The sequence below is a fragment of the Corvus brachyrhynchos genome, unplaced genomic scaffold, assembly GCF_000691975.1.
Source record: "Corvus brachyrhynchos isolate BGI_N302 unplaced genomic scaffold, ASM69197v1 scaffold302, whole genome shotgun sequence".
Classification (NCBI taxonomy): domain Eukaryota; kingdom Metazoa; phylum Chordata; class Aves; order Passeriformes; family Corvidae; genus Corvus; species Corvus brachyrhynchos.
In genome coordinates, this window is record NW_008237244.1 from 768,816 (window position 1) to 780,799 (window position 11,984).

General features: G+C 41.4%; 1 protein-coding gene across 1 annotated transcript in view; it reads right to left on the reverse strand.

Annotated features, from left to right (window-relative positions):
• The window catches only part of DCSTAMP (dendrocyte expressed seven transmembrane protein), a 15,430-nt gene extending 7,832 nt beyond the window's left edge, over positions 1 to 7,598 (reverse strand). Inside the window, exons 1-2 of the mRNA XM_008630717.2 lie at positions 7,489 to 7,598; positions 8 to 461 (exon numbers count right to left, since the gene is read on the reverse strand). Of these exons, the coding sequence (XP_008628939.1) occupies positions 8 to 424 (417 nt within the window). The 5' untranslated portion in view covers positions 425 to 461; positions 7,489 to 7,598. The remainder of the gene's footprint in view (positions 1 to 7; positions 462 to 7,488) is intronic.
• Between the last annotated feature and the right edge of the window lie 4,386 nt (positions 7,599 to 11,984).

Below are 11,984 nucleotides of genomic sequence, written 5' to 3' on the forward strand. Positions count from 1 at the left end.
AATATTTTATCAAGGCAAATTGCTCATGCTTTAAATGACAGGTTATACTGTCTGCCAGAACCTTTAGATTGTGAAAAATATTTTGTATGTTGCTGGCCACCACAACACCAGTGCCAGCAGTTATAAGAGCATCCCTGCCATTTTTCAGTCCACAAGAAAGGAGGAACAGAACACTAAAACAGCGCAGGTGCTTGAAACAGAAGAGCATGATAGAAAGCAAAATCCAGATGAATCCAGAAATCAGTAAGGGCCCCAAAGAATGATGTGCCAAGGAGAAGTGCATGCTAAGGAAAAAAAGAAAGCTGGAGAGGAAGCCAACTGCAGAGCAAACTGCAAAAAGTTGTATCTGATACTTCCAGCCAGGCTTCCTTTCAGATATAAAAATTTCCCATGCATTCCGAGCTATTGAGATGCAAGTTGGCATTTTCTTCTGATTGTTGCTGACACTGAAATGGCTCAAACTAAAAGGAAAGGAAAAGAAAAACACTGTTATTTACAGGGTCACACTACTGACAATGATGTGTTTTCAACTGGCTGTCCAATACTTTTTCACACTGCAAGATATGCAGGTCTGACTCATATGGGGCTGAACTGCCACACGAGACCAAAATATTTGTCCTCAATGTCACAGATATAAATATTGAAGACGTGACTAAAAGGATTTCTATCTTTTGTCCTTTTATGTTTTGCACACTTTGATTTCCCATTAGCTGTGTAGAGATAGTGGTTCACATGTACATGTGGGTGTGTGGGTGTGGGTGTGTGTGTATGTATAAGAGAGACACCAGCCTCCTTTAGCACCCACTGCTCCCCGCAGACACTAGCATTGCCTTGTAGGCAAGAGGAGCATGGAAACTTCATATTGGTACCCCCATGAAGAGGAGCATGGCTTGATCTGTGGGGAGCAGCCAGAGCAGCTTCCAGGGAGGAAGGATCTGCTAAAGCAGCATGTGCACATTCCCCAGGGATGGGGAGTGAAGCACAGCTTCTTCAGCTGGCAGTAGGTTAGTACAGAGCAAAGAAAGTGTGCCTCAGAGGCACCATTCCTTCTTTGGGTCTCTCCTGGGATAGCACACCTACAAATTTGTCCATTTATGACAAGCTGTCCATGAGTCAGCAGTGCCCTCGTGCCCAAGAAGGCCAACAGAATCTTGGGGTGCATTAGGAAGAGCACTGCCAGCAGGTTGAGGGAGGTGATCCTGTACCTCTGCTCAGCCCTGACGAGGCACATCTGGAGTTCTGCATCCAGTTCTGGGCTCCTCAGTGCAAGAGAGACATGGAGCTCCTGAAACAGGCTCAGTGAAGGGCTATGAAGATGATGAGGGAACTGGAACATCTCTCTTAGGAGGAAAGGCTGAGGGAGTTGAGCCGTTCAGCTTTGAAAGAGATGACTGACAGGGGAATCTCATAAATGTATACAAATATCTAAAGAGAAGGTGCCGAGAGGAGGAAACCAGGCTCTTCTCAGTGGTGTCAGCAACAGGAGAAGAGCCAATGGGCAGAAACTGATGCACAGAAAGTTCCACCTGAGCTCGAGGAAAAACTTCTTTACTGTTGTAAGGTGCCCAAAAACCTTGCTCAACATGGATCTTAAAAGGGCTTACAGTTGGTCATGTACTCTGAGCAAGACACACAGGACAAATACAGACAAGATATTCTCAAGAGGTCAAAACAACTAAAATACTTTACTGTCAACTTTAGAAAATCAGAGAACTTTGGCAAAAGATTTAGTGCAGCATTCAATCAACATAAAACCCTTCTCAAAGCATTAACTTAGCAAACTCTAAGCCTGTTCCATGTTAAGTTACTCAAAATTTCTAAGAAGGAAGAATTAGAAAGAGAGAAAGACAGGAAATACATAGAAAAGGACACACATAACTACCACTCCTGGGTTCCAGTGTGTTCAGCTGATAGAAATTCCAAGAGGAGGTAGAGTCAAGATGTGCTTGCCTCATGTTCTGCTTTCAACACTCCTTAGTATTCCTGGGCCCTTGCTGCAGGTGGGACTTCCAGTTATTTGGCCACCTAGGAGCTGGGTAAAGGGCTCCAGGGGTGGGGTGTGGAACACTGCCTCCAGTGTGCCAGTGATTGGCAGCCACTGCCAGGCTGGGATACAGGCTCTAGGGGCAGGGGGTGTAGGGCAGGGCACTGCCTCACCAGAGCAAGGCTCGACCTGCCCCTTCCCCCACACACATGCACCCCAAAATGTCTCAAAACATCAATCATTCCAGTCTCTCATAACTGTGAGGGTGACTGGGCACTGGAACAGGCTGCCAGAGAAGCTGTGGAATCTTCCTCACTGGAGATACTCTGGAACCATCTGGATGCACTTCTGTGCCATGTGCTCTGGGATGATCCTGCTTGGGCAGGGAGGTTGGACCAGATGACTCACTGTGGTCCCTTCCAACCTTACCATTCTACAAGTTTGTGTTTAACCCTTTTAACCCTAATAGCTTGTGCTTGTCACCATCTCTCCTGCCTACCAGCATGCCCATTATGTAAATTACAGAGTATTTCTGTGATTCATTTCAGTTTGATGGGAGATAGTTCAGTGCTCATGTCTTCCCTTCTTCTTTTACAATATAATATTTATAGTGCAATTTGTCCAAAGATGCAAGGTCAATTTATATGCATATTAGCCTTTTAACATACTAGAACAAATGTGATACTAATTAAATAAAATAAACAGTGGTAAGTTTATCTTAAATAGGGAATAGTTGTCTTTATAAAATACATCCTGAAGATATTACTTTGTCTTTTGCTTAGCTTGAACACAGCAGGTAGCCAGGAACTAAACTATAATTTTGTACACATACTGTATTTTATTAGCATCAGACTTTATGAATCCTGCTAGCATTCACTGCACCATTTCCCCCTTCTTCTCATTATAATTAGTTATTAGTTGTGTCATTATCTCCTTTGCGTGCAACAGGAGCTGAGCATGATGGGAGCAAGCATCCATCCCCAGCTGGGACTTTCTTGGACTGATGTGCTGCTTTTCCTTGGCCTTACTTGGGCCTGCTCCTTTACAGTGCTGAGGACTATCTTGAAAAATGCTGAGTATTTTCTGTGTTTAACCACTTCAGCACAGGCAAATAGTGGGCAGTAGGCTCTCAGGGTGGGCTTAATTCCTGGCACTATCACAGGGCCTGGGAAGGCTGAGGTAATTGCTTCCCTCCAGGGCCTAAGTGAATTCAGCTGTAAATGGTGTGTAAGAGCAATTAACAGCTCCTTCACAGGTGCAAAATTAGTTGATCAACACCCCAGAAGTAAGTAGAAGTCGCCATGTTTGGGAAGGTGCAGCAAGTGAAATGGGGAGGAGAGTCAGCACATGAGCCACCTGGCTCCAGCTCTGCCATGAGCAGAGCTGCCCTTCTGCTTTTGTGGATGGTCTGCTTTGTCCTCTTTCTACTAAAAGAGGTTTTTAGGAACCAAAGTCAAAAAGGAGATGTTTATTATCCTGAAATCAAGCAGAACCAGACCTAACAGCCAGCAAACCTTGTCATCAAATCCTGTACTTCTGTGATCAGATCGTTAAACGGTATGTGCCACCACAACTTCTTTGTATATCTAAGAAAAATTGCTCTGCACAGAGAATACATCGGGCATTTTGTTCTTGATTTAAGAAGCATTAACAAAATAAAATGCAAAAAGACTAGCATTTATCTAGCTTCACACTCACATCCATGTGAGAACGCATTTTGAGTTTCTTTAGCAGCACCAATTTCACAGCTGTTTTCAGGTATAGTTTTTGCATGGTTTTGAGTGTTTTCATGTGTGGGTATGGTGAATTTGTGTTAATGCTTATAAGCATTCAGTAAATGGTTGCAATATGTGACTGGGATTTTGGCATGACTGCATCCTTAGATTTAACAAAAGTACTTCTGAACTGGGAGGCTGGAGACTTGCAAAATATGGACAGAACTTGAAAATAATCAAGAAGTCTCCTTTTCTGGGCAGATTCAATGCTGTTACATGACATCCTGCAGTACTCAGAACATATATGGTAGGTTTGTCCCTAACCTGCATGAATCCAGAGCTTTAAGGCAGGAAAGGCATTGTAGGGACACAGTGAATTTTGGAGCCTGTGGCATGAATGCTCAGGTGTCTCTCCATGGTCACTGAAGGTTGCAAAGGGAGCATTTCCACCCCTTCCAGAGCCTATCTCTAAGCTCAGACTTTTCCAGGGTAAGAGTCAGGCTCACAGTGTGCTTTTATGTTGCTTGTCTGACATCTCAGTTTTCCCTTCATAATGCATCAGCAACAGACATAGATGTTCAGCATCGAGTACAGGAGAATCACTCAAAGGAAAAAAGCTCTAAATCTTAAAAAAAACGTTTGGAAGCCGAACGTTCTTATATCACCAGGCACTTAAACAGCCGTGAATGCTTGGGAAAGGAATAATACTCTGGCTTAGAGATAGAAATAAATTTTTGGCACCACTAAAGAGGCTAATTCAGAGCTTAAAGAAATAGTAAACGTTGAGAGCTTTCTAGAATGATTCCTCTTAAAAACATAAATCACAAAAGCTTTCCTGAAAGTGTTAGGCGCAGTTAGGTATTTTAACAAGAGGCTGACGAGCAAAACCTTCATTTCAATTGCAGTCTGAAGCAAAGTACTTTTTCTTCTGTCCTGTAACATGAACTAAGGTGGGGGCTGCTACCATTATTTATGTAGCATAAGGAAAGAATTATTCTTGGAAAGGACTTTCTTGCTCTTAACTGCCAATTTCTTTCCACTATAGTTTCTAGTGATGAGAAACTCCCACTCCCACAGAGGAGAGCTGGAAGCTCTTGTGCTCTAATTCTGCCTCTGTAACTAATTTCTTAGTTGGGTCCAAGGGGAAGTTCTCTATGCTTTAGTTTTCCTCTCTAGGAAATTTTTACTCAGGTCTGGAAGCATGATATTCTTCTACCATATGGTGTGCTGGCAGGAGTGATTATAAAAACAAATTCTCCAAAGGAGCTTCTCTGGCAAGGAGGTTGGGCCACAGTTCTTAAGGCTTGTGATGTACTGAATTTAATGCAACATATTTAAAAGGTATTTTTCTAGTTTCATTTTAAAATAAATGAGAAAAATTTAAAAGCATTCTTAAGATCCTGCTTGTGGTATTTCAGATATGGCTACAGATTTGAGTAAGCAGAAGATAAGTACATAGCATCAAGAGTCCCTAGAAAATCCAGCTCAGCCATGAGCCCTGTGATAGAGCTATGTAATTTTTTTATAGTATGTGTTCACGCTATGTATGATTTTTCCCTGCCTTCTATGGAGACTCCTCCATATTCATCATCCAAGTAGTTGTGGCTACCTCAAACTACCAGTTTGGTCCTGTCCTGTCCAGTTTGGTCCCTTGCTCACCCTGCAGCTGATGGTGGCTTGCTACAGATAAAATGGAATAGAATAGGATAACTGAGTTGGAAGGGGCCAACAATAATCATCTAGTCCAACTGCAATAGATTGAAACTCTAAATATTTGCAGAGTGTTTCTGAAACCTTCTCTACCCAGGCTATTCCTTGCTTAGAGGTGAGCAGCAGGTCTACATTTCTAGTATATGGATTAGTCACTGATGCAAACACCTTGCCAATTTTTAATATAATGGAAGAAGCAGGTATATCTGAAAAAATATATAGTGAGTAAAAGAATGGGATTTACTAAATAATTAGGGGTTTTTTTAACAGAGACACAGCTGACTTGGCAAAGCATGACAAAAGGAGTCAGATCTCTAATTCTACTTTCTATTTTGATACAGACCTAAGTCAGGCAAAGCCTGGGGACTACAAGTGCAACTGAGTTAGGACTGAATAGTACCACCTAGTTTTTGCACCTTCACATCAAGTCGGATACAACTTTCTCTGTACAGCACTGTTGTTTGGGCTGATCTCAGGAGGAGTATGGAAGTTTGGCAGGCTCTTTGCCCACAGTAGTGTGCAGGATATTTACACATAAAAACAAGGTCTCATTAAGAGAAACATTAGGTTAAATGGGAAACACATCCCATTGATGCCCAGCTTCACAGTGATCTTTGCCTTGCTTCAGCTACATAGTGTTCTTTGCCTCATAAATCCTATCGGGATTTTATACAGGAATTAAAGAAGAGAAGGCACACAATAAGAATATAAAAAATTATTTCCTTTTTTGGCAGTTTCAGGAGCCTTCTTTTCTAGCCTGAATCAGTTACATTGAAATGTAAGAAAATTACTTCTCTTTTTTGTATACTGTCAAAAAATCCAGTGCTGAACTATGGCATAGTAAAAGAAAAATACAGGAGGGAGTCCCACTTTATTTCCTTTGGTCAATCCAGGGCATTCAACAGAGAAATAAAAGCCTAATCAAAAATCCAGCAACCTTACTGCAGCTATCCCCAAGGCTTCATTGGCACCATAATCATTTCTCATGTTCACATTATTTGCTTTTAACTGCATGAGGAAGGAAGGTAAATGGTACTAAGCACATTAAACAGGAGGGATGACTAAATATGTAATCATATATGTGCATAGAAACTTGAAATACTAAACACAGCAATGCAAATATAACAATTTATACACAAGCAAAACCAAGCAAAAATAGCAACTGATTGAGATTTCTTTTTCTTCTTGTATTGAAAATAGATAGCTTGGAATAATTCTGAACACTGCAAGATATTGCAAGTTTTTTAGGATGCCACAAATTGATTAAATGTCGTCTGAGATGTCTATAGCACTGGAGGTTGGACTAGATGATCTTTAAAAAGGGTTCTTCTAGCCCAAGTCTCCTGTGATTCTGTGATATCCACACCTGAGCTGTCTATATGTCAATAAAGAGAAAAGGGCAGTTACCCAGAGCCGTTACTTCAGACCTGTTTTAGAATTCCACCCTCACAGAAGATGGATTGTGTCCTGTAAGAACTTTTTCTCTAGCTCAACTGTGAAAAGTGTCTGGGTTACTCAGACAGAGCTATCCAAAGCCAGGGGAGATGAACCTCTCCCTGTGTTTCCTAATTGCCAGCACAGGTTGTATTTGACTAAGCTGGGCACTCGGAGAAGAACACAGGAAGTGTGGGCAGCCATAGAATATGGACAGCTATGGAAGGGCCATAGAACAAAAAATCAAATTTTCTCATAACTCTGTGGGCTGTGTTAGGAAGCTGTGATGCAACAAACCTACAGACATATTCTTCCCGTAAAGCATGGGAAGGAATGGAGGCACAGTTTGGTAAATCCAAATGGCAGTTTGCCTATTGCCAATAACAACTCTGCAAAACACAGAAAATTCCAGTGTGAGGGATGGAAGGGAACATATGAGATTACATAGTCCCTTCTCCTAAACAGAATAACTCTATGCATACTTTTGGGAGAGTTTAGGAGTAAATTGTTTCACAAACTTTAGACTCTCCAATTAGTAAGGTGACAACAGTTAACTTAAAGCAAGTCCTTTTACCTTAGAATAGCTAGCTCAGTTCATGATTACTGTCCAAAGTTCCTTGATATTAACCTTAAAGTGTTACTTACAGGCACTCCTGTAAAGCGCTTGAAGGTCCTTCACCATGCTGTGTGTCTCTTGACTTTGGTGGGGAACCAAGACGGACAGTAGTACAAAATCTCACATGAGTAATTGTTTTCCTATACCCTCCCTCAATGAGTCAGACACACTACAGTTTTGAAATTGTTCTGGTTTTGACAAAGATTCATGTCTTCTTTATGCACAAGACCAAAATAGTATATCATTTGCAAGTGCCACTTTCCACCTTTTTTTCTGGCAGAGTAATAGATATCAGCAAATGAGTTCAGGGCACAAATTTCAAAGATTTAATATTATGTTGAGTAATGCCTTAGGTCTAGAACACTTTAGCTATTTTGGTACTTCCTTTGAAACTAGCAGCAATTCAGTACCCAAATAAATCTAAAGCTGTAAAATTTTTCACCCCACAAATGTTCCTACTGAGATCTGTGAAAATACTTTTGCAGACAGTCTGTCAGAATACAGCCCTTAGAATAAGGCACACCTTAAATATACAATAAAGACACAAATTATATACAAAAGATAATTTATATACAGGAGGGTAGAACTGCTATGCAGAGGAACTTTTGCTTTAACTTTGGCACCTAAACTTTTATTTTATATCTACTGTTGGTTTCTGAAGACACAGTTTGCATGTGCATTTTTGTGTACAGAGGAGAAAGATAATTCTGGACAGCCATACTCCCCACTTAAAATGGGTCACACACATTCTACCAATTATTGATCTGTTGAACCAGTCAGTCCTTTAATTCAGTTGTCATCAGGACCATCTGATAAAGAGGACAATAGATTTAAAGGAAATCAAATGCTGATACACAGCTTCACAAGGGGAACAGCAACAAAAAGAGTAAGAGGATTGTTACACACCTATGATACCTTTTCAATAACATCCTTCATACACTGCCTTTTTCAGCCATTTTCAGGACTAACTTGCAATTATGATTTTACTGTTTATGTTTAATCTTTCAGATTCATTTTTCTCAGAAATGTCATAGGTGGTTTGGTCCATTGCAGAGTTGTTATCTGCTACATGTAAGGAATTCTAAATTTGAGACTGACTCTCATTTAGACTCTGATTTCAAAGATCCAGAGCTGTACACCAGTCTCAGTTCTGTCCTTGGACTCTTTGCAGAATCCAATCAGCTACTACTGTAGTGCTGGCATGTACGTTATCTATTTGCCCTTGGTTGAAGTGTCCCTGCATGTAATTTTCCAGACAGCTGGTTTTCCAGCAGGTATACTGATAGCACTGAAGTAGCAGGTTGAGTCCAGATTTCCCTTCCACAGTGCAGCCATAGCCCTGCTCTTCCAAAAGCAGCTACTGAACAAGTTCAGAAAGCTGACAGACAGCAAGATGAACATAGCACAATGTTCATAGCATCTAAATTATGCATAATGTAGGGGTATAATTAGATACAGCGGACCATCTATAACTGGAGAAAGTCTCTGATTATTATAGGATGAATGGATGAAATGATCTTTTAGCAGAACATATCGTTCATATTATGAAATAAGGGAAAATTCTCTCAGGGGATGCAGGTAAGTGCATATTAAGTTAGACCAAGCCTCCATTGAACCCAGCATCTCAGCCTTGATAGCAATATATAGCAGATGTTTACAGAATCACAGAATGGGGATTATGGACCGTTTGGGAATGGGTTAGGGGGCCCTGTTTGAGGGGGGGGGGGGGGAGGGTTGGACCAGATGACCTCCAGAGGTCCCTTCCAACCTCAACCATTCTTTGATTCCATGACAATTGAAATTCCTCTTTACATTTTTCCAGCCTTTGAGGCCAATCCAAATGGCAGCACAGCCATCTGGAGTATCAGGCACTCCTCTTAGGTTATTATCATTTGCAAAGCTTCTGAGGGTACACCCTTTCCAGGTCAATAATGAAGATGTTACACTGATTTGGCCCCGGTATCAACATGTGGGACACACCACTAGTGAACTTTGTATGACTGAACTTTTTGTTGCTCATCCATGGGCCCAGTAGCTCATCCAGTTTCCAGTGCAGGTCACTGTCCATTTATCTACATCATTTATGACACTTTGTCAGCTTGTCTATGAGAATATTATGGGAGACAGTGTTGAAAGCCTTTCTGAAGACGAGGTAAACAGCATCAACTGCTCTCCCCTGCCCCACTTAGTCATCTCACTGCAGTCTGTCACATTGGGTAACCATGAATTCCCCTTTGTAAATACATGCTGAATACTCAGCTGCAAATGGTTTACAGGATTAGTTGCTTTGTAACCTTCCCAGGGATCAAAATGAGGCTGACCAGCTCCTTGGATCATCCTCCTTCCCTCCTTGACAATGGGAGTAACATCTGCTTTCTTCTGCTCTCCAGGAACATCTCCCAGGCTCCATGACATTTCAAAGACAATCAAAAGTGGCCTTGCAGTGACATCAGCCAGCACCCTCAGCACCCATGTATGCCTCCCATCAGTTCCCATGGTTGCACATTTGCTTAAATGTGCCCTAGCTTGATTCTCCTCCACCAAGGGTAAGTCTTCCTTACTCCACACTTGCCCTTGTCTTGAAGGCCTGGAGTTCCTAAAGCCTGGTCTTCCTGGTAAAGGCAAAGCTGAAGAAAGGCATTTTTGCATTTCCTTGGGCTATATATGAGAAATAAAGTTGTTTACAATCATCTAGATGGACTAACTATTTCCACCCCTTACGTTTTCGAGAACAAGGAGTTGTATGGCAGCCTTTACCCATACCCTGCAGTTTGGATCAAGTGGTGGCAGTGACTGGCAGCATTTCTAGTCTCTCCTAGAGAATCAAATATGCTCTAAAGTACATAGAGACAATGTAGAAATCAACCCCACAGTCTGAAAGCTACCTAAGGCCACAGATCCCTTCAGAGATACAGCATTTTGATAGAGAGCCTCAGCTGGCCTTTCTCAACCCATATGCTGCAACCAGATGTGCTGGTGTCACTGCATTTTTTTGGCAGGCTTTTTAACATAGAATACTTTAGTGACCCACTCACAGCACACCCTCACAAATTCTTGTCAGTACCACATTTTCTGGGATCAATGTGGATGCCTGCTGGCTGACAGAGGCTGAGGCCACAGGATCACAAACACAGCACAAGCCTATGTTGGGGGAATATTATCTCTAGCAAATATCAGCTGCTGGGGCTGGCTGGTTCCTGGATTTCCCTGCTGACATGGTCAACTACTGGCCACTGCGAAATGGGAGGAACTGACAGTTTACAAATTTGAACAACAGTACAAAAATGGTTGTTTTTTTTATTTCTGCTCTGTCTGCCAGTACAGTATAGATGCTTCTGCACTCAAGAAGTGAGGATCATTTCAAAATTAGTGCATTTATGACCTTTTTCCCAATTTTCTTCTTAATCCCTGCAGAATGACTAACAAAACTTGCTTGCACATAAAGTATGTGCATAAGTCTGAAAAATGTCACTCCTCAAGATCCTACTGTTGTGGCAGTTCCTCAATGCATTTCAACAGATGTGATTAGAACAGTTTGCCTGTTAATTTCAACCATGATTAGCACAGTTTGGATAACACTGTGCTTCAGCCATTGTAACATGGAAACTGGATGAGTGTTCCTTTGGGTTTTTCTTTAGGATGCTGAAGATTTCTTCCTTTTGTGGGACCTGTGTGTGGCAAAAACAAGACAAGTTCAGAGCTCTGAATACCATGTCTCATTAAAAGCACTCCCTATTCTGCTTTGCTTCCTCCTACCTAAGGAAGACCAGCTAGCACCTAATAGTCCTTCCTCATGGCTGGCTTCCAAAGTGCAAGGAAAGAAACAAACATAAGCATTTGTAAATATTTGCGCCCTTGTTTTTGAGTCATGGCTTTAATTATTGTTTCTGTTTTACTGCTACAGCAAAAATTTAGATTAAAATAAGACAATTGCATTTTATTTTCTAAATATCTGAGGAAATGAAATAATGACAGTGGATTGTTACTCCCAATGAGCAGAGTTCCACCAGATGAGCAGTATGTCTGGAGCCAGCAACAAAACAGCTATGAGTAAATGGTTCTTGGATTGAATCAGGATTATAGAAACTCAGTTCTGAGGGGCCCCAGTGAAAAACCCAATCCAAATACTGCCGAGCTTGGGTAAAGTTTGTATTTAATGCTGGTAGCTGAAACTAATCTTTATATGATATACAGGTATTGTTTGAGTCTTTGAAAACACTGACTGGATGTTTGCTATAAAGAATTATTCCAGTAGGCAAAGCTGGGGAAGATTCCTGAAAGTCCCCAGGAAAGTAGTTGAGCAGGGAGTTTTCAGCTGACTAATTGTCATTGATGGCCACATAAATGCTTCTGACTTGGCCCCAGGAAAATGAGATCTTGATATCTCTCTATGGAGTCCTGATTGATTGTCCAACAGATAACATGAAGTGGCTGCCCAAGGCACAGATTTATCACATCCTTCTTTTTATGAAAGCTGGAAGTGCCTCTCTTTGCTGCTATAAGTTACTTTACTTTGTTTATGTTT